The sequence below is a fragment of the Branchiostoma lanceolatum genome, chromosome 3 (assembly GCF_035083965.1).
Source record: "Branchiostoma lanceolatum isolate klBraLanc5 chromosome 3, klBraLanc5.hap2, whole genome shotgun sequence".
NCBI classification, from domain to species: Eukaryota; Metazoa; Chordata; class Leptocardii; order Amphioxiformes; family Branchiostomatidae; genus Branchiostoma; species Branchiostoma lanceolatum.
Genome location: NC_089724.1, coordinates 19,631,877 through 19,652,658, shown reverse-complemented (window position 1 = coordinate 19,652,658; position 20,782 = coordinate 19,631,877). Strand labels below are relative to the sequence as shown.

Here is a 20,782-nt window from a genome sequence, read left to right as displayed (position 1 = left end):
ACTAAAGGGATGGAATTTTATCACCTTTCAATTAGTTTCACGTACTTTGAGTATAGTGAATAAAACAATAAGATAATATTATAATATAGGTAATCGTTACATGTAATATTAAAATCTGACTATAGTGACGTTTATTCGTCAGATATAAAACTTTTTTATTTAACAAAGTTCCCCCATGAAATGAGAAAACCCTGACGAAAAACAAAATGGCGCGATTTTGTGATTTCAACGTGCCTTACTCGGAAAATACGGAAAATCTCCGTCAAATTGTGGAAATGGCAATCAAACGTGAGTACAGATTATAGTGCATACTATAGAGAAGAACAACAGTGTAGTGGGGATTCTCCTTTTATGCAGTGTTCGCGTTACCAAGGAGGTTAAAAAAGGACCTCATTGGACCTACCTAGCAAAGTCTGAAACCATCATGACTCTTCTAATAAGGAGGGGCGGGGCGCGTCCAGGTGTGGTCGGCCCTTTATGTAGTGTTAAAGATGAAATTATGTCACAAAACTCTTCTTTTATTGTTTTGCAGTTGGTTATGAGTCTGTTGCCTTTAATTGCGTCGTTACACCAGGAACAACGAAAGGACAAGGAGTAAGTACTGGTCATAGAGACACTTGATAAATCATCAGAATAATGATTGATAATATGTTTTGATTTTTCACTATTCACAGAATGTTCCTGTAAATAAGATTATTTGCACTGTCAATAAGAATGTGTTGCTCTATTCACGGATGTTCCTAACAATAGGGCAAAATAGTTTATTGACAGGTTTTTCCTGTCAAGAAAAATTTATTGCACTATTCACAGGATATTTCTATCAATATGGCAAGAAAGTGTTCCTGTCAGTAAGAATTGTGTTGTACTTTTGACAGGATGTTCATTTAATAATCTTGTGCATAACACCTCACGATCCTGTCAACCCTAAACCTCATAAAGTTATATAACCTTAACCCTGAAGATAATTCCGTAAAATGGTCCAAAGATAAGACATTTCTGAGTAACATTAAATGGACATTTAGAAAAAGGGTGACCCGGCCTAGTCTCCAGCCAGACCCAATAGATTGCAAAGACCGTATCCAACTGGAAGAAGGAGCTCAAAGTGCAATCTAAGGTCTGGAACAAGTCGGTCTGAACAAAGGCTATTAACATCTAATTGTTACCTAATCAAACTGTGCTTCTGTAAGTGAGTTTATTACTCTCTGTCCGCACGGGCGTGCGGCGCCATGCCGGGCTGACACCTCCAGGCCGCGACTGAGAGGCCGTTTACTTGGGCAGAGCTGTACCGCGAAAATTAAACTTCCCAGGAAAAATAAACTAAATGTTGCCAACAGAAAAGACTTGGTCTCTTTTTCAAAATCAATCTGTTACGAAGATCGCTACCAAAACTACTTCAATCGTCACAAAATGCGATCAATTTTGACCAGTTACGTCGGAACTGTAAGGGCAATTCCCGCCATGTGGTCACGTGGAATCTTGCAGTTAATCTCTAGTAATAGTGGCTTGAACCCGAAACAGTAAACATTGTCTACGAATGTTTTTGTAAGAACGGTTTTCCATTATGCCACAAACATCGCCGATGGGTGAAAGAAACTGCTATTGTGAGAGCTTTTTACTAGGCTCAACCAAGGCGCGAACCTCCCACTGGGACGTGCGCGGGTGACTGGGCTTGGTCATAAAAAGATTAGTACCCCGGACATTCGTACGGCTGTTAGCATTACAACGAGGAGGGGCAGCGGCACCTTCATTGAATAGAAATGCTCCGCCCTGTTTGAGTTGTAGCAGACCTTGGGTTGGCTATGAAAACTCCTTCTGCCTGTTGGATACGGTCTTTGCCAACCCGTAGGTCTGCTTGGAGACTAGACCCGGCCAAATACATTACAAGGTGACTACATACCTTTTGGTATTAATGGCACACCCCATTGTACATGGAAGTCATTGTTTACACACTTCTCATTAATATTGTACCGTCTGGGGGCCTGCAGGAAAATGGGACTATTGTATTATATTCAGTCTTTTTCCTTATTCGATTACCTTTTTAGTCCCTAGATTTTTTCAAATTTTGATTTATGCATTTATGCATACACCAGTTTAACTCTGAAGTAGTTTAAAGCATCTCTTTCTCATCATGAACTTATCCATCAAGGGAAGAAAATTTGATAATTGCCTTAGCACTTGTCTAAGTTGTAACATTTCCATAGTAATGTCAAATTCATACCACAATGGGTTTGTATTTAAGTTCTCACCAACCAAATTATTCCATGGATGACATGTGGTGTCGTCATATGGAAGTTAGATTCCACAAGTGTTAGTGAAAATCACTTAGTTTGTACTCTGGTAATCATCATGTTCTTTGTAGGTAATTCCTCCTCCACCGAAACCAGTTGAGTTAAGCAAGACAACTTTGGCCCCTTTAATGGTGGGTAAATCTTCAGAATTGTTAAGTGAGGAACACTTCTGATTTTCATTTCTATCTTATAATTACTTGACAAACATTCTGAATGTAACAGATGTAATGACTTTTTGTGTGTTAGCTAAATGTGGTATTTGAATTAATTGTATTCAAAGACTTTTTTACATTGTAATGTCAACTGTCAATTTATTTTCTGGCTGTAAAAGAATAGTATCACTATATCAATGCAAAGTATTGTTTAAATGGCAAAATATCAAATATGGGTACAAGAACAGAACTAGTTGCAAATAACTTCATTTATCTCATTTGCAGGCACAGGGTAAAACATTCCAGCAGTTAACTCGATTAACAGCAATCATAGAGACTCATGAGCAGAAATATAAAGTGGTAAGTTAAATTGTCTTTAGATAGTCTCTTTCTGTCAATGGGTTGTTTGAATGTAGGGGCATTGATGGTCTCATGTCTATATCATTATATGGCTTGACTTTTTTGGTTACGTTCTGATTGTCAAATCCTGTATGCCATCCTAGTTAGTTCACCCGGGCTCACATGATTAACGGGGAGCATTAGAGCTGCACAACACTTACTAGGATGGCACCCAGGCTAGATTGTCTTTGATATGTTGCAGAATATCACAGCCTGGTAACATGTGTTTTCTTTCTTACAGACCGCCAATAATCCAACAATCACTGCCTATGACATCCTTGCTGTTCAACCTCTTAACTTAAAGATGTTTGAAGTAAGTAATCTTATGACAAGACGTAAGAAATATGTTAAACAAGATAACACATCCGTACCTAAAGGAGGTGTAAGTTTGTTTGATTGTGTTAAATTGAAAACAAGCCAGAAAATAGATGCAACTCTAGCTATGTGTAAATACAAGATGTATGTAATTTTTGTATATTGACTGTTACTAGCTTGCGATTTTCTGTCATGGAATCCACCCTGGGTGCATCCTGTTAAGTTTGCGTCTGCTCCAGTGGTTGTTCCAAGGCTATTTCTCAAAATTATAACTAAAATGTTAATGTTTCTTGTATCAGGCAGCCTGTAAGACCCTGGAGGTGGACATCATAACCCTGGACATGACACAGAAGCTTCCCTTCCTTCTCAAGCTCACTCCGATCAAGAGGGTAAAGTCTAAAGACAATATTTGCTTTTCCATCCAACCGCTTCTTGACAAATTTTTCTCCCAACAAGAGACTGTACAGGGCTTTTTTTCTCAAATGATACTTACAGTACGGCTCAATGATTGGTATAATAGCTATTGTGTGAGTATTGTCTTATAAATAGTTGTACAACTTGGAAAAATGGACACCTTTGGCAGATTATATTCCTACTAAATTAAATGTATTCTCTGTGAGTCCATCTTAGTTTTCTCTATATAGACAGTAGAATAAAAGTGTCTCTTTCTGTTCTGCAGGCAATTGCGAGAGGAGCCTACTTTGAGATAGTTTATTCTCCAGCTATCCGAGGTAAAGTTGTCATTTCATGTGACCAGCTGCATGTGACAGGTTTGCATCATGGTTGTACAACATATTATGATGACTATATGTACATGGCTAACCAGAATGAGAATGTTGACTTTTTAGCTTGTCTACAATCTTTATGCATGATTCATAGTTTTTTCTGTTAAAAAACTGTATAAAGGGTTTTTGTGCTAAGTAATGAAGAACCAAATCAAAACATGTGTACGTTTGTAATACATTGCTCTTGACTATGCTATTTGCTTCAAACACAGATAGTACCCTGAGAAGATACATCATCTCTAATGCTACAGACCTGATGACATTCTGCAAGGGAAAGGTAAACATTTCTTTCTTCCATGGAACATACTACTTGGGAGAAAAGGTAGAAGACAGGGCGTCTTGCCTAGGCAAATGATTCATGGTAAATCTTGACATTTACGTACCACTGCTATGTGGGTGTATCTGTATGTGTGTGTACAGTTTTAGTCCAAAAGCTTTAATTTCAAAACATTTTTGACAAAAAAACTCATAACTGGTTTGCTTCTAAGGATGTGCTGACACAAACATATGTTTTAAATATTGTTTTCTGTCCTTTCTGCAGAATATCATCCTTTCCAGCCAAGCTGAAAAGGTTAGATTTCAATGAAGTGTTTCTCAATCCATTAATTCTTCCAGGAGCATTCAATATACATAAGAACATAACAGTTTTAATACAAGGCTTTGCAGCTTTTGTATTTTAGTTCCGCCTTCATGAACATTCATATGTTTGATTCTGTAATTTCTTCTATCAGGTAATGATTCTATGTACTCACTCAGATCGTGGTAAGAATATTTTACAATTCCAAATGCGTACGCTGTTGTTAGACTGTGGAGTAAAGTTTGGACTCTCTCTTTAGTCTCCTCCTCCTTCATCAAACCTGCTGCCTCCTGCAGAAAGTGTGACACTGTTTTCAGTCCTCACTCCTCAGTACTCTTCTCTTCACTCGTGACAGACTTTGTGTAGTTGTTGATACTAATAATGTAACACATACATTATGATATGTGTTACAGAGTCCATTCTGCATTCTGTTAAGCATCTGCAAAGACTTCTTATTTCTTGTCACAATTGTGACTTATGTTATATGTAAAGAATTTATTCTGACTATGGCTTGTTCCTTCAACATCAATCCATTGCTTGTAACTTTTCTGCTATGTCTTTGTGTAAATCTGTGCCAACAAGGCAGGGTAGCTCAGCCGGAAGAGCACTGGTTGAATGTACCAGAGACCCGGGTTCGAGTCCCGGCCCTGCCATTTCTGCATTTCAATGTTTTTCTGTCAACTAAATGTTAGCTTGAACGACAGTTAGTAAACAAGTCAGTAACTGTTTATCATTTATGGTTACATGGATCCAATATCCTGTCTCCTGTATCTGATGTTTTACCACAATGTCCGTTGGACTCATCAGGAAGATAACTTTTGTTTCAGGCAATAGAGCTTAGAGGTCCTCATGATGTAGCCAACTTGTATCCTTCCAGTTGTAAGCAGCATACATAAACGACATTTTATCAGTTTGTTTTTATTTTTATATTTTGGAAAGTATTCAACAGTGATACTTAGTAACTCTGTACGATCGCCTCAATGAAGTTCGTAGGCCTCAGTGATTTCATCTGCTAAGGATAACTTTGAGCAGTTTTGCAAAAAGAACAAAAATCTCTTGGAAAATGTCCTTGACACTATGACCAGAGGAGTGCTGTTTGGCATGAACCAGGTACAGGCCAAGGATGCTGTCTCCATCAACTGTAGATCTGTGTTACTACATGCAGGTGAGTGTCTTCATCTTCCTATAGAGTACCACTAACTCAGGACAGATACACAGGTTAGATAACCAAGTGTAATCTTAAATTTGTTGAAAATAAAATACAGATTTGTATTTGCCTGAAAATCCTGAAGGTGAAGTAAAAATTAGGCTCTTATAACTGTATTTGCTTTTGTGACACTTTGGTACACGTAACACTTTTGTACACGTAGCTAAACAGCTAAATATCTTTTGAGATGTGTATTTTAGGTTATAGTAGTCGAGGAATTAGACATTTGGAGCCCGAGGATTATCAATACGTTATCAGTGGTTGTATACCTTCTGTACATCCCTCTCAGAGACCCGAGGTTCTGCAGTTGGCGTGATTACCATCGAGAGGATCATGAAACAGACCCCAGGGGTGATCTCTGTGGAGAGGATTCCTCCAGTCTCTACTGACAAGAGAGCCTTGGAAAAGGATTCAGGGGGGGGACAAGACCCACCTGGGAAGAAGCCCAAAATTGTGGCTCTGAAAAAGATTAAGTAGTATCAGGCAATGTATATATAGAGGTGATTTTGACTTACCTTACAATCAGGAACAGACTGATCAAAAGATAGCATTTTCAGTTTTTTTGTTGTTGTTTTTTTTGCAAGAAGGATGTGGTGGCCGGATACAACAATACATGCAGTAAGTAAATTATGTTTATAATTGTGACTTAAGTTTAAGATAGACATTCACCCCTACTGACAGTAATGATGTGAATAAACAAGTGGCAAGACGAAGCTTTGAAGCACCATTGGTTATATTTGTTGGTACAAGTTATGCACAAGAGATAACTTGATGTCAGTGAAAAAAACACTACTGTGGTAGCAAGTTACTGACCACTCTGTGATGAATAACTCCTACCATGGCACAATCCATATAAATACTGCACAACAACAATGCTGAATTAAAAGTAAAATTCTATACAGAGGAAAAAGATAATACCTAACTTTACCATCCCATGATGTCAGATGGGTTCATCAGCAGCTATATAGACTTTCTAAAGTAAAAATAGTTAAGACAAAAATCCTTTCTCCATAGAGATTGCTTGGATAATGTACATTTGCATACCAAAGTGTAATATACTGGTAGATGTTGTTTTGACTGCAGTCAATTCAGAAATGCACTTACAAAGCTCAGTATGAATTAAGTCATTGTGTAGCTATTATTAGAAATACATGTAGAGTTACTCCTGTAACAATCTAGCGTGTAGTATGGAAAAAAACTGTCACATTAATTGTATGCAGCATTTTGGTGTATGTTGCATTAAACATTTTCTGGATTATTGACTAATAATTTGTATACTTTAAATGGTAATTTACTGTATTTCTATCAACAGATATACAAACTAGTCAGTTGAAAAAGCTGACATGCTATACAGAAAATGAAGGACATGCTAAAGCACACTTTGGCTTATACTAAATACTTAGATAACCATTGAAAGATAATCACAAGAAACAGCATCATCATAAAAAGGTTGGAGCCATGTTGTTTCTTACCAAGTCCAGATTGGTAAGAGAATGCCATCAGTGGGCAAGACTTAACATCTGTTGTTGTTTCACATCAGTTCAATACTTTTCAGGTGAAGCATTGTGCACAGATATTTTGTATAAGGAAAAAGCATCAGTGAATGCATAGCTTTTGCAACCCCCAGGTAGCTAATTTCAATGTAATGCAAACACTCCATCTGTATCCTATGCATCGTTCTCTCTTTCCTCCATACGATCTAATTCTTCCTCTGGGATGTCGTCTTCCTCATCGTCTTCTTCTTCCTCTTCTTCTTCCATTTCCTCCTCCTCACTATCTGCATCATCATAGTCTTCCTCATCATCATCTTCAACATCATCATCAAAGTCAGCATCTGTGAAATTGTATATTCAATGAAAAGCCAAACAGGTATAGTTGTTGAAAAGGTTTTGTAGTGATGATAATTTTATGAAAACAAGATAGGAAAACATGTTTTATCATGAAAAGACAGGAAAAAATGTTTTATCAGTTTATCTGTAAACCAGTGTCACCTTGAATGATTTCCCCATGTTGGACCGTAAGGCTGCCACGTGCAGTCACCCAGCCCTCTGAGTTCTCAGCATAACACTCGTACTCCCCAGCATCCTCCTCATACACAGGGTAGATCTACAGTGGACCAGTCCAAAAGAGGAATTTAAGGATTGAACATGAAGCAGAAGTATTCATTCTTTTCACTCTTTCTTCAAGTTATCTTACAGAAATACTTAAAACATCCTCCTTTCCATTACCTACAGTATCTTCCTTGTAATGAATAGAAGAACAGAAACATGTTTTGTTCATTGTAGGTAGACTTACCAGTACCCAGCTGGTGACCTGGTGCTTCTCAGGGCCTCCTCGAACTTGGATGGCCAGGTTTTGTTTGTCCCCTAAAAACACACAAGAAGAATCAGAGAATAGCTGGTCCAAAGCTGTGCAAGTCCATATTCATTTTGCACAACCATCCCCCCCCCCCACATTCCACCCCTAATAACAGTTGCCACTTTCCCATTCCCAATTGTTCAGTGTAGTAAGGTTGGCAATGTGCTGCTTACCAGGTATTTCTGAGACCTTGACCATCCCATCAGGCCCCTTTTCCAGCTTGCGCCAAAGCATCCTGGGAGACGGGACACCGGTGACCTCACACATGAGGTAAACCTGTGCACCTGAGGTGTTCACCAGGTGTTGGGGCGGGGTCACAATCTCTGGAGCTGTGGTAACACAATGATCAAATTTTCAGCCAACCCCAACTGGGTCAATACTACTTGTACCACTTAGACAGATGTCCTATTGAAGGAATGGAAATCGGAACATATTGGACAAACGTTTCCTTCTCAGAATCCTTCTCAGAATCCCTTCTTAAAATTTGCCTCAAAAGGACGGATTCATTAGCTGAAGCAAACGCGGAAAGTTTTAAAAGGATGTCTTTAGCCTAAAACAACTTACTTCTGCCACGCAACACCAAACACTGACATTTGCTGAAAGATTTCTTGAAAATAACCCATACTATTACCATCTAGTACTACATTGTATATCCATGATTGAAGGAAAAGAATTTTCCATACAAAATTTAATGCTCTCATCAAATGACAATGGCTATACATGTAAGTATAGCCACGCAGTTGTTTTTGCAAATTGAAAACACCTGACTCTATCGTAAATATGTACATGGGCTACTAGTAATGTTTTCCATTTAGGATAGTTGCTATAAGCAGTCCAAACAGTGCAAGATCATGTGTGCATAATGGGGGTTAAGCTAACTGGGAATTAGTGTCAGAGCCTAAAGGAGAAGGGATAAGACTCCCCAAATGGGTTAGATAAACACTTGACTTAGTGAAGGAAGTGGAGTCTAGACACAATGAATTTGACTGTGTGATTACTAAAGGGAGGGCCAGATGTGTACATGTACTTGAGAAATGACGTGGAAAATACATGTATGTTTCTTGTCATTTCCCAGCTAACCAGTGGAATAGTAGTCTCATTATACATCTTAAACAAACATTGAAATTAATGCTATACAGTAGCAGTTACCGGTTCCATATTGTCCCGTTTTCTTTGTGTTTGCCGTCCAAATGTGACAATATAGAAAGCCCGACAAAAACGCCTAAAAACATGTAAAAAACCAGTCGGATCCAAACCTCAACTTGGAGAGTAATGATACAGTAAGTAGAAATTTTGATGTGTCTTTTTTATACATGTCAGCAGTCTACCCAAAATGCTGTCTGCCTCTCCCCCCATGGGGCCCCTTCAAGACCTACTGGGCACAAACTTTCTTTCCAACAGAAACATGCAGTGAATGGTTGTATTTGTTTTCAGGGCAGCAATGTTTCCATCTCCATTTCCCTAAGACTTTTGTGGTATGTCAAACCTAAATACTAGCTGCCCACAATGTTTAGAGGCCCCTGTAACCGAAGACAATTTCAACTCACCCACAAGAAACATGGATCATGCCTGTTTTGTTAAGCGATGCTGATATTATTGTTTCTCATTTACTGATTTATAAAAATGGTTTGTAGAAAATACTGAAGAATGGTGAGAGTACCGTGGGACCTATAAAGATTCAAAGTGTTTAAGTGTTCCTAAAAGGTTTTGAGTCTTTAGCCTTTAACACATCTTTAAAACCTCTGGAAGGAAAAACACAACAGTGCCAGGTGTTTGGAAGCTTGGTAAAGCAGATTAGTTCAACCAACACTTCATTTAGCATATTTTCTGAGGAATGATGTGTAAATATTGGTGGAGAATTCCAGCAGAGGCAGACAAGGGACTGATCAGTAGAGATGGTGGGCTGGAGGAGGGGATAGAGTCAACAGTTTTTGCATATTTTCTTCCATCAGTCTAACTTTATCTGTTCATGATAGTGAAAGGAAAGGGCAAGAAAAAGTCCCTTGATTTTTGTATAGCTAGAGTCTTATTATGAGTACTTAATTTTTTTTCAGCTGTATTGCAGTACATTATTGCACATAATATTCCATGTTACTATAACGTTAGATGTGCTGCATTTGCATCTCTACAACTTGATTTACCGGGACATTGTTCCTTCAACAAACCCAGAACCATATATTTCTCTTATGTTTATGGTTCAGATTATCGTTGACACTTTCATCTACTGTAAATTTTACCGAAACGGCCATGTATCATGGGCTTAATGGCTTTTACCAACAGGACAGAGCTGCTCCTCTGAACTCAGGTTCAGGTTCTTGTACAATAATCCAATAACCCTGGCAGTAATGTGGTAATCGTCCTTTAAGTATTGATTTTGCCACATGCTTCTGCTGATATAATGGGACTCCAGTTCCCAAAGTTCCCTGAGCTGTATGCCTTCTGTATGTCTGGTTCTGTGCCAATACCATACCATTGCCGTGAAATGGAATGGAATTTTTCTCATTTACAAGAGTAATTTGAACCCTAACCCAATCTCATTCTTTTTATGCTTCATTCAGGGGCTTCATACTTGCATGTATTCTGTCCTGTATTTGAAAATAGCAAATACTTGCCAGTTGCCAACATAAAACCTCAGCAGAAAAATGCACATTGCGGGTTGTTAACCTCACTTCGGGATATATTAAGATGGCCAGACGGACAACCATGATTATCAACCCCTCCCCTGCTTGTTTATACATAAATCATAAATGTATATAGGAAGATTTGATGTCCCATACCTGAGTAACACGGTCCATCATGGCGCCTCTCCAGCGACCACCCTTCCCTGAAGCCCACCAGTTTGTTGAGGTCCAGTTCACACAGGCTGTTGTAGGTGACACCATCAGTGCCACAGACCTTTCCTTCCACGTTACAGACACACACGCCCTTCTTCCTCCCTCTCTTGGTCTCACAGTGTAAGCCCTCCATACATGTTCCCAGCTTGTTCCTCTTCCCTCCACATGTTTCCCCTGCAAATTTGCAAAGTCAGCTTTTTTTCCATGAATAAATATTCTATTCTTTAAGCTATTAGAAATTGAGAAAAAAAGTTGGCATTTCTTCCTGCAATATTAGATGTTTCTAGTTCTGCTTCATGCATGGCAATTAACTGTAAAGTATATTGAGCCTTTGTTGTTTTGATGGAGTTTTGATGTACATGTATATTCTCCAAATCTTTCCTTCTAGTTTTAAACTAATGGTGGTTTTGGAATCAGCACACCATAGTGTTGACCATATTTATGAAGGAAACTACAGGTGTACCTTCAGTCTTGGCGCACTCCTCACAGCAGTCGCAGGGATCCTTGAAGACGTCCCCCAAACACTTGCCCCGAATGTCGGGACACTGGTCCAGCTTACAGGGAGGACACCTCCCAAGAGCCTTCCCTTTCCTCCCTTCCACCACTGCCACTGCCACCAGCACCACCAACAGAACTCCCCAAGCCTTCATGTCCATGCCTTACTGAGGTTCCCTGGCTAGAGTTATCAAGATGCTGGAGAGAGAATGCAGGAGCTGCACCCTGTCTGGACTCACACAGGAATCTTAGTGTGTGGACTGTGGGGGGCCCAGCCTGGGGAGACTGCTATATTACTGTAGAATGGAAAATACTCACCTACATGAAATAGTGACAGATTTTAGCAAATAAGACATGGGCCAAAGTTTTTAAGTCTTTTAGCTTTTTTACTGTGGTAAATATGTTTTCTAGCTTGGGAATATCATCTTAATGAATTTTGTATGTCTTATATTTTTTGTTAAGTTGAGCCATTTGACAGTTTACTGTAAGGGGATGCTGTCATCCAAGAGCAAACACCTTGGCATTCCTGTATGCTAGGGAGGTACCACTACCACTGTAGGGGTGGCAGCTTTTTAAAGTAGGTGCACAGCAACAGGCTTTTGCAATGTAACTATACCCATGCACATTTATGGACTGAGGAGCAAAAACCTTTTATAGTGAACAGTTCTTTTTTATCAAAGAGCATAGAAATATGACGCATCAACAAGATGATTTTGCTCACTTGCTTAGTATGGATTCTAAGACTTGGATGTTGTGTATGAAAACTATAGTGAATGTGTGAGACATGCCAGTAACGTGGATCAGATTCAATGAATACCAACAAGGATATAATCCGAAAACTATAAAGAAAATGTCTTCTAAACAAAATCCGTCTCCACCAAAAACATTTCCAAGGATGTCTATAAATACTGTTTTTGCATCGTCATCTTCCAATGATCCAGCCTGGTCTCTCCCTTAAGTTCGGAATGGAGTGGCCCATATAGGGTGACTGGGCTGGATCACTGGTGTCGATTACACTTCCAACAGCAACAAACAGCTTCCTTTGCTTCACCTAAAAGCCTATTGTTTGCTGTAAGCAACCTGCCTCATGACCCTTTGACCCATTTGTCTATTGTTGGCTTGCAACATTATCAAAATATCAGATAGCTAGGAAAGTTGACCTCACTGAATTGGAGAAAAATAGAAGATTTTGGTCATTAATTGCTGAGGAATGCGGCCGGGAGGGGGCGGTACGCAGTACCATAGTAGCACAATTGCCTTTTTAATTTAGTGATATGCCATTGAATATAACAAATCAGGGCCTCATTTACATAATTCATGAAGAAATGCTACAATAGCCTTCTGCTTAGATAAGACTTTAAACTTCTGTTATATTGGTCAAAGAAGATGATCAAGTGATATGATTTATGCAAATGAGGACATTATTTGCATAACCAATGAGAAACTTTTATAATACGTCACTCGAAATGATTTGGTTAAGGTATGTGGTCGTGAAACTCTTGTTAAGTATTATTTCTCATAAAAGTTGTTTTTAATTGTAAGGAAAGTTGTGCAATGTTCAAAAACTTATCACTCTTAGACAGGGCCTTGCCCCTTCCATTGGGCTATAAAAATTAAATAACAAGTTTGACATTGTCGTTACCTCCGTTTGTAACGAGTGGACAAAGTGTTTATTTAGGAAGAACACATGAACATGTTATCCAATGGTTTGTCTGTGAGAGGAGGAGAGGTGGGTGCTAAAGTACATGATCATTATTCTCATGGTGTTCAGTATTTTCCTGCATATAAAGCAACTGAAAGCATAAGTTACTACTAGTACTAATATCCTAGCATGTAGTTAACCCTTTTAATTGAGATATTGATGTAAGAAAATATTCAAAAAAATATGTCAGGGTTTTGCCACAAACTAACATCAGTTGAGAACAAACGCACCACTATCATTTTCTACCTAAACATCTACTTAACAGCAATAAAGAAGTCAATACACGAATGTTAATGTTTACTTCTGACATCGTTTTTAGCACTCAAAGCTTTCATATTAGTGCACGTGATTTCATAAGAGTGCCACTGTCTCACAGTTCCTCCTCCTGTACCTCCACGTAGGCCGTGCTGGTGTCGTTTCCAAAATTGTTGGAAGCAAAACACTGGTATATGCCAGCATTGGTCTTCTGTAGGCCTTCGATCTGGGGAATAAGAAATCACACAGCCTGTCAGGGTGCCAAGTGCAGGTGTATGTCTGTATCATCGGCTCTGTCAGGTTGCCACACATGATATATGAGTGGTGCGACAAAGATGAGGATATCAAAGTAAACGCCACTATATGAATAAATCAACGTCCATAGAATGAGAATATGACGGCGCTACTTTGATGTAGGCCCTACTTACCAGCACCCAGCCAGTCACCTTGTTGGTGTCCGGCCCCCCGCGGAAACTGCAGAATGTGTTGGCATAGTCGGCTGGGAGGTCGACTCCTTCATCCTCCTCATCTACAAACAAAACAGAAAGTCGACTGTAAGTATGTGAGTAATGACAAGGATTTCTTTGTAGTGGACTAGTAGACATTCCAAAAATGCAAGTCTCGTTCTCACGCTAAGTCGCGCTTAAACCCCTACTTTCAACGTTTAAAAAATGTTTCAGATCGGAAATGCACTTGGATGTATTTATGGTGTGGCTTAGGGCTAAGACGTTTCTGGCAAGCACAGTGATGTCAACTCTGACTATGCGAAGTTGCCCCCGTCAACTGAGACGGACAATGCAGTATTTAGATAATGAAGGAATGAATGAATGACATTTCTCCAGCTTGCCTTGGCACGAGAAAGTTAGCATGGTATCTATCCTATTCTAGCTCCGGTTCACTTCTTTGACCGCTACCCTGCATCAAATATCAGAGAAGCTACATGTAAAATAGGATGGAAACCAGGCTACAGGAATGTCGCACGGATGACAAATTAACTATCGTGATGCGCCTCACCTTTCTTAAACTTCCAGACGATCTGTGAAGACGGGTTGGACTTGACCTCACAGCTCATGAACACTGTGTTGCCCGTGGTGTTCCGGACGTCCGTCGGTGGAATGGTGATGATCGGCGCTGTTGTGTGGATGATGTTGAGAAACGGACATTAAATGTTGATAAGGAAAGGTCTCTTGCTCATGACAATGACCATGCCTAGGCGTCTGGAGCGTAATGAAAACCTTATGGTGAAAGTATTTTAACGTTTCCTATATCATTGACCATTGACATGTTTCTTTTTTGTGTGACTTGGTACAGATGTTGTTAGCCGGTTATATGAAACCACACTCTATAACTATTTGTCTCAAAGCCAGGTCCCTGTGCCCGATAGTCCTTGGTACGTGTCCAATAGACGCACAGCGTGCAAGCTGTTCTCTGATAATTCAGGCTGATTAGAGATGGAGTATATTGGCCACCTTCCAAGCAACTGACCTAATTCCCCCACTGCCCTTGGGTATCTCTGTCAGATAAAGAAAATGTCTAGATCTGCTTCAAAACCAACCGTCGATGAACTAGTTATTTCTATAGCGAACTAGCGGTTCGGCCCAAACTGGACGAATTCACTTAAACCGTACACCCTGCCTACATTGACTGACAAGCCATTGGAATGACACTGTGTTTATTTATTGGTCAGGTTGGATTAAAGTTGAAGTACTCGGTGACAGACAGCTGGACTGACTTAAAAAGCAGTCACGGAAAGTTACAGGTCAGGGCGGACGTTTTCTATAAATAGCTTTAACTTCCACCACACAACTGAAAACGAAGAAGCTAGTCCCCCAATCCATTCTGCCGCATACTTAAGTCTGCTTGGCTGTTGCAAATATAAAACATAATGACTTCCTCATACTTAAGTGTACTTCCAAATAATTACAGTCTGTCTACAATTTCAACATACGCGGCGGATACGGGCCATACTTGTACATTGAGCCACGGCACAGCATGCCTTTAGAGTAGAGTAAAGTTTACGGTCAGGTAGGATGTTCTTCCAGTTTAGACTGGCCCTTTATCTTTGTATCTGGTAAGTTACTAACGAAATGATTACACTTCAAATGTGCAGAAAAAGCGCTGCACTGACCGAACTCGCAGAATCCCTTGTGCACCTTGTGGATCTTGTCTCCGCCCATCTTCTTGCTGCGCCAGGAGGTGAACCTGAGCTGGCAGTAGGTGTCATAGTCCTTCCCGTCAGACCCGCACACACGGTACGGGTACTTGCAGTTACACACTCCAGGCTTCTCATCAGCGTTGTCCGGATCCGCTGTTTCAACACGGATTGATGGAAGGGAAGGGGACTTACTGACACAGATATTGATTGCATGAAAGCAGAACAAAAAGATGTAGATGAGGCGATTGCTTTTAGCCAATGGCCAAGCGCTTTTTCCTCTAGTACATACACTATATGTTTATGGTTACGAGGAGTGAGAAATCAATTGGTGTTTCGCTGACAGTTCATGACAATCAACTAGTCGGAACGATGTGTATACGTTCATGGTCAGTGGTTTGATCAACAGATATCAAAAGCTAAGGCTCATAGAAAAAAAAAGAATATTGCATATTTGGTTCCATTTCAGTCGATACCGTTGGATGTGAATACGGGGTTGTTGAACCCAAGTAAAACAAAACTTGACCGTTCGTTAATTGAAAACAGGCGCAGCGCAAACATAGCAAGCTTTCAGCTAGAGATTCTGAGCTTCGCAAATGCTATTTCTACAAATGTCATCAATCTACTGTACTAAAGCTTAGTTTTTTACTAGACAACCCCTTAGCAAAAACCGCCTGAAAACGACGGTGTTCCGTGATATCAAGTTTGTTCCGTCGAGAAAAGTTTGTCTTACCAGTGCAGTAGTAACCTTCCACACAGCGGCCTTCCGACCAATGCTTTCCTCCACAAACTTCGTCCTCTTCCCTCAAGCAGACACCGCAGCAGGAACAAGCATCTTTCGTCGTCATGTTGGATGGACAGTCGATCTCTGGACAGGCGTCAGGCTCGCACTCCCCACAGTCCTTCGGCAGGCAGTACGCCGTGTGGAGGACCAGCCAAACGGCCAGGAGTAACTTCGTCTCCATCTTGACTTTCATGGGCCTTATCAAGTCAATTAGAGAGGTGGTGTTTCCTGGCCTCATGAAAGATGCTTTATAACACTTATAGCTAATTCTGTGACGAGATTCCTCATACAAACCGTACTTGTAACATGAAATTTGTTATTCCAGGCTTTGACATAAAGGGAAACATGTCGTTTTTCTTTCTTTTCAAACTGTATCGAAATATTGTACTGAGTGGGGTTATCGTAGTAGAAGCGGTGCCCATGCAACAAATTGCGTGAAGGGTGTCCGTAGGGGGCGGGCCGAAAGTTCTATCCCGCAATAGCGAAGGCTGACATTTATGGCATTTCCTCAACATAGCTGCAATACTTGATACCGATATGGTAAAAAAGGCTCAAGGAACAGCGCATCACGATACCAGTGACCCTGAATATGTAGGCAATGGGGTAAAGTTTGCCATTACCATACGCTCTTGTATTTTCGTTAGAGAAACAGCTAGGCTCGGGTGGCCTTCTCCTGCATACATGTAGGTCTCATTGGACCAAAGCCAGAGGCTCGGTTGGCTCTTATCCAACATAGACATGAGTCAGACAAATGGAATCAGAATTGTAACGTCATATTCCCGAGGATTAGCTTTGCTGTTCGGCTCTGCTGTTCATTTCAACGCTCTGATGACTTTATCTTACTACAGGAGTACAGGTAGTGTCTAAGAGTAACTTACCGTTTGAACCACTATCAAATGAGAAACTTGATTTCATTCTGTCAGGTGAAAATTGGCCCCACGTAAACGTCATGCACATGTGGATATTATAAATTGCAAGTTGCAAATCTTCAAATTAAGTACCAAATGGCCCTCCAGCACCGGTCATAACGCTAAATGTATGCATTCAAACTCGACATAAAAGTCTAGAAACTTGATTCATAAAAAGTGTGGAAACTTTCATATCTCCGTGAAGACGTTATCATTTGCATTGTATTATATATATCATTGAAAGGTTTATTTAGTGCAATTAACAATAAAATTCCATTTGTTATGATTGTACATTCATGGGTCGAGAACAATGGCTACTTCATGATGAGAGTAGAAATGCCAAAATTCCCCTTGATCATTTGTCAGCTTTTTGAAACTAATAATTAGCGTTATAGAAATGGAAATCTTGTATATTTTCCTTTTAAATGATATTTCCTTTGTTTTAATAACGCATTTGTGGAATGATCACAATGACTGATTTCGTGAGTGGGTCGCCACAACAAAGTACCAATACATTTAGACGCTGTGTTTGGGGGCCTGGGGGAATTTTAGCACTCTTCTTTTGTGACGCACCCGCCTATAGTCAGCTCTAGAGTTCAGCCTTTGAAGTTATAACGTTAGGATCATGACTAATTTGGTATCACTGAGAAGTACAATGAAGAAAATTTCCACCTATACATGATACCATACTATTGACAAAGAACAACGGGCAAATATTCAAATTTGTAAAAGTTTCCGAACTCTTTGCGCTGACTGCTTTTGACATGTTATGGTGTATTTGACATGTTATGGCCATCATGCCATAGCTTGTCGGTAGAAATACAGTTATGCCCTCTGCTTTTCATTACATTGTGGCTGCGATCTATGAATCTTTCTCCTACATACCAAATTTTTATCTTTAGCATCTCCTTCGCGTGAAGGGCGAATAAATAATTAGGATAGACTGCAAATAGTCAGATAGTTCACAAAAGTGTTAATGCACCTGTGGAATGTTATAATAGCAGCCAAAAAGCCTCCCAACTCCACAGAAGTACTTGATCTTTCGCCAAAGTAGTTTTAAAAAGTGCTTTGAACTTCTGGCAGACTTCACATCTCCGTTAGTCTGGATCCCTTCCCCGCGATGGTTCGTCTTACTCTTCTCGTCTGTGTTGCCTGCGTCTTCATCAGGCTACTAACGGCGTCTGACGTCAGTCGCAGACGTCAACAACGGTCCTTACGGATGTCAGATGATGAGGCGACAAAACATCCTTCGAAGAACCCGCCTGAGAATGCCACGTCCTATCTATACATGGACATCAAACACATCCGCAAAGGGATTGACGCCCTACTGTCCTGGAGAGGTACCGCTATCAACTACTTCCACCATCTCAAGACACAGCTGCACGTCGTAGTCTCGCGCGTGGAAGGGGCTTTGGAGATGATGGAGGAAAAGGAAAATGTGATCCCACGGAGGGACTACCTCTTAGAAATAATGTCGGAACAACTTCTCATTACCAACGATGGGCTGAATAAGTTTGAGCAAGGCCTGCAAGATGTGTCCTATTCTATTCAGGAATTGCTCGACCAAAGGTCGAAGGAACGAACGGAAAAAAACCTCGCAGAAGCAGAAGGCAGTGCAGTCGTGCATCCAAAAGGTATTTTAAATTTAGTGTTTTCAAATCAAATCAAATTAAATCAATTCAATTGTTTTCCATAAGTATTTTCAGCCCATAAGTATTTTCAGCCCATCATGCCAGTAGCGGACATCCATCGTATTTTGTCTTTTTAATGTACTGGTATACAGGGTTGTTATATACCTTGATTACAACAGACCGCCAAGATCTAGATATCAAAAACGCCATTTCTGTTTAAACTAGAAAAAACATTGGTGCGGCTTTTAACTACGGCGATATGTGTTGCAGATTGTCAGGACGTGGTCGCTATGCATATGGGAAACACGGAAAGCGGCGTCTACATCATCCAACCTCTCAACTACCCCTACTCCTCCATGCACCGCGGCATGTTAGGTCAACCCTTCTACGTCTACTGTCGGATAGAAAACGGCGAGGGCTGGACTGTCATACAGCGGAGAAAAGACAACAACACCGACTTCTACAGGACCTGGCATGAGTACAAGCGTGGCTTCGGGTCTCCATTAGGAGATTTTTGGCTGGGAAACGACAGGATTCACCTGCTGACCAGCCAGGGCAGTTACAAGCTGCGAGTCTACATGGTGAATTGGGATGGGGAGTCCAAGTACGCGGACTATGGCTGGGTCGTGCTAGAGGACGAAGCTGGTCTGTACCGCCTGAGGCTGGGAGAGTACGGCGGCACGGCGGGCGACTCGCTGTCCTACCACCGGGGCCAGCCCTTCAGCACCTGGGACAGGGACAACGATGCCAGGAGCGGTAACTGCGCGACGATCTGCCGGGGAGCCTGGTGGTACCGGAGCTGTCACCACTCCAACCTGAACGGCGTGTATCTGTACAGTGAAGACAATGACCGCGACCAGGGAATAGACTGGAATACCTGGACGGACCACGTGGACACGCTCATGTTGGTGGAAATGAGACTCCTTCCCACTGGTCTCTTGTCGAACACCGAAAAGCTCCGTAAACCATAGGGTGAAGGTTCATTAAGCACTGCAAGGGTAATACTAGAATTTGCATTACAAAAAAGGCAGTAGACAACGACTGTTAAATAATACTAACGTCACATATATCAAGATTTATACGTGAATACGAACGGAGAGGGATTTTCAACAGATGCATGACCCAAAGCAAAGGCGACATTTGCCAACAAGCACACAAAAGCTGTTAGATACACAGAGAGTCCAGACTTCTCAAAAGAAGTGCAAGACTAGCTCAAGTTACACACGTGAAGAGATGAAAAACAATGTTCGCGTTTTTGAGCTGCATATCAAAGTGATAAAATGGGCGAATCCAGCTTGAATAAATTCATTGTTACAGCACGTCTTGGTGTAACAGAAAGCGGCTGGGTGCACTGCTTTCTTTGCCTTCTTCAGTATCTGGATGGTTTAGGTCAGCCAAGTTCTGAGATGCGCCAAAATATCTTCACATTTTGGCATGGTGTAACCCCGTCGGTCTTCTCAAGTCCATTAATATTATGACCAGGGCACATGTGCGGATTGCTGTTCGTCTGTAGGGAACCGCGATTTAATGGTGTTAGGACGCTCTTCTTTTTGCCAATACATACTAACATTGCTCACTTTACTAAAAGGAAACACATTCTAGTCGACACAATGAACTCAAGGCTGACGTACAGACCTACACTGTGCTTCCATTTTACAAGTTATACCTTTATTCTATTTACACGTCCTATTCTACGACAGAAAGAAGCATATTACCAGAATATTAGGGAATCAAATTAAGGAGCTGTTTTGAATCAGCTCAGAATGTTTAATTAGCAGGAGCACTTGCAAACAGTTTTGAAACATTGAACAATTTAGAGAAGTTTCAAAATGTGCATTTTCAATGGATCACAGAAGGTACAACACTAGTCCTAAAACGTCTGGGCATGCACGAGTTTTTGTTGGCCACGTGTGTTAGGTTTCAACATTTCCTATTCAAGG

General features: G+C 40.6%; 3 protein-coding genes and 1 non-coding gene across 4 annotated transcripts; 3 read left to right on the top strand and 1 right to left on the bottom strand.

The window, feature by feature from the left end:
* Positions 1 to 156: 156 nt before the first annotated feature.
* LOC136430897 (ribonuclease P protein subunit p30-like) lies at positions 157 to 6,498 on the top strand. Its single transcript, XM_066421970.1, has 12 exons — positions 157 to 288; positions 533 to 594; positions 2,360 to 2,419; positions 2,726 to 2,800; positions 3,081 to 3,152; positions 3,454 to 3,543; positions 3,834 to 3,885; positions 4,152 to 4,216; positions 4,481 to 4,510; positions 5,344 to 5,381; positions 5,602 to 5,681; positions 6,013 to 6,498. Exons 1-12 carry the CDS (start codon positions 207 to 209, stop codon positions 6,198 to 6,200), a joined length of 894 nt encoding a protein of 297 aa, XP_066278067.1. The 5' UTR covers positions 157 to 206; the 3' UTR covers positions 6,201 to 6,498.
* Positions 5,098 to 5,169, top strand: Trnai-aau (transfer RNA isoleucine (anticodon AAU)). Its single transcript has one exon. It is a non-coding gene; the product is annotated as a tRNA-Ile (tRNA).
* Positions 6,439 to 16,509, bottom strand: LOC136429432 (uncharacterized). The gene is made up of 11 exons (XM_066419261.1): positions 16,253 to 16,509; positions 15,496 to 15,675; positions 14,382 to 14,498; positions 13,796 to 13,896; positions 13,485 to 13,593; positions 11,379 to 11,573; positions 10,859 to 11,089; positions 8,255 to 8,410; positions 8,019 to 8,089; positions 7,715 to 7,829; positions 6,439 to 7,557 (listed from the first exon to the last, which is right to left on the bottom strand). The coding sequence occupies exons 1-11, from the start codon at positions 16,494 to 16,496 to the stop codon at positions 7,391 to 7,393; spliced, it is 1,686 nt and encodes a 561-aa protein (XP_066275358.1). The 5' UTR covers positions 16,497 to 16,509; the 3' UTR covers positions 6,439 to 7,390.
* Positions 16,510 to 18,150: 1,641 nt separating this feature from the next.
* Positions 18,151 to 20,777, top strand: LOC136430893 (techylectin-5B-like). The gene is made up of 2 exons (XM_066421966.1): positions 18,151 to 18,845; positions 19,113 to 20,777. Exons 1-2 carry the CDS (start codon positions 18,332 to 18,334, stop codon positions 19,811 to 19,813), a joined length of 1,215 nt encoding a protein of 404 aa, XP_066278063.1. The 5' UTR covers positions 18,151 to 18,331; the 3' UTR covers positions 19,814 to 20,777.
* The last annotated feature ends 5 nt before the right edge of the window (positions 20,778 to 20,782 follow it).

Bases quoted from the DNA above. Each gene is read 5' to 3' on its own strand.
- LOC136430897 (XM_066421970.1), top strand. From the start codon at position 207: ATGGCGCGATTTTGTGATTTCAACGTGCCTTACTCGGAAAATACGGAA. The intron at 2,420-2,725 runs GTGGGTAAATCT...TCTCATTTGCAG, and splicing joins CAACTTTGGCCCCTTTAATG to GCACAGGGTAAAACATTCCA. The intron at 3,153-3,453 runs GTAAGTAATCTT...TTCTTGTATCAG, and splicing joins TTAACTTAAAGATGTTTGAA to GCAGCCTGTAAGACCCTGGA.
- LOC136429432 (XM_066419261.1), bottom strand. From the start codon at position 16,496: ATGAAAGTCAAGATGGAGACGAAGTTACTCCTGGCCGTTTGGCTGGTC. The intron at 15,676-16,252 runs GTAAGACAAACT...GTGTTGAAACAG, and splicing joins GGAAGGTTACTACTGCACTG to CGGATCCGGACAACGCTGAT. The intron at 11,574-13,484 runs GAGACAGTGGCA...AACCTCAGTAAG, and splicing joins GGTACAGGAGGAGGAACTGT to GCATGGACATGAAGGCTTGG.
- LOC136430893 (XM_066421966.1), top strand. From the start codon at position 18,332: ATGGTTCGTCTTACTCTTCTCGTCTGTGTTGCCTGCGTCTTCATCAGG. The intron at 18,846-19,112 runs GTATTTTAAATT...TATGTGTTGCAG, and splicing joins TGCAGTCGTGCATCCAAAAG to ATTGTCAGGACGTGGTCGCT.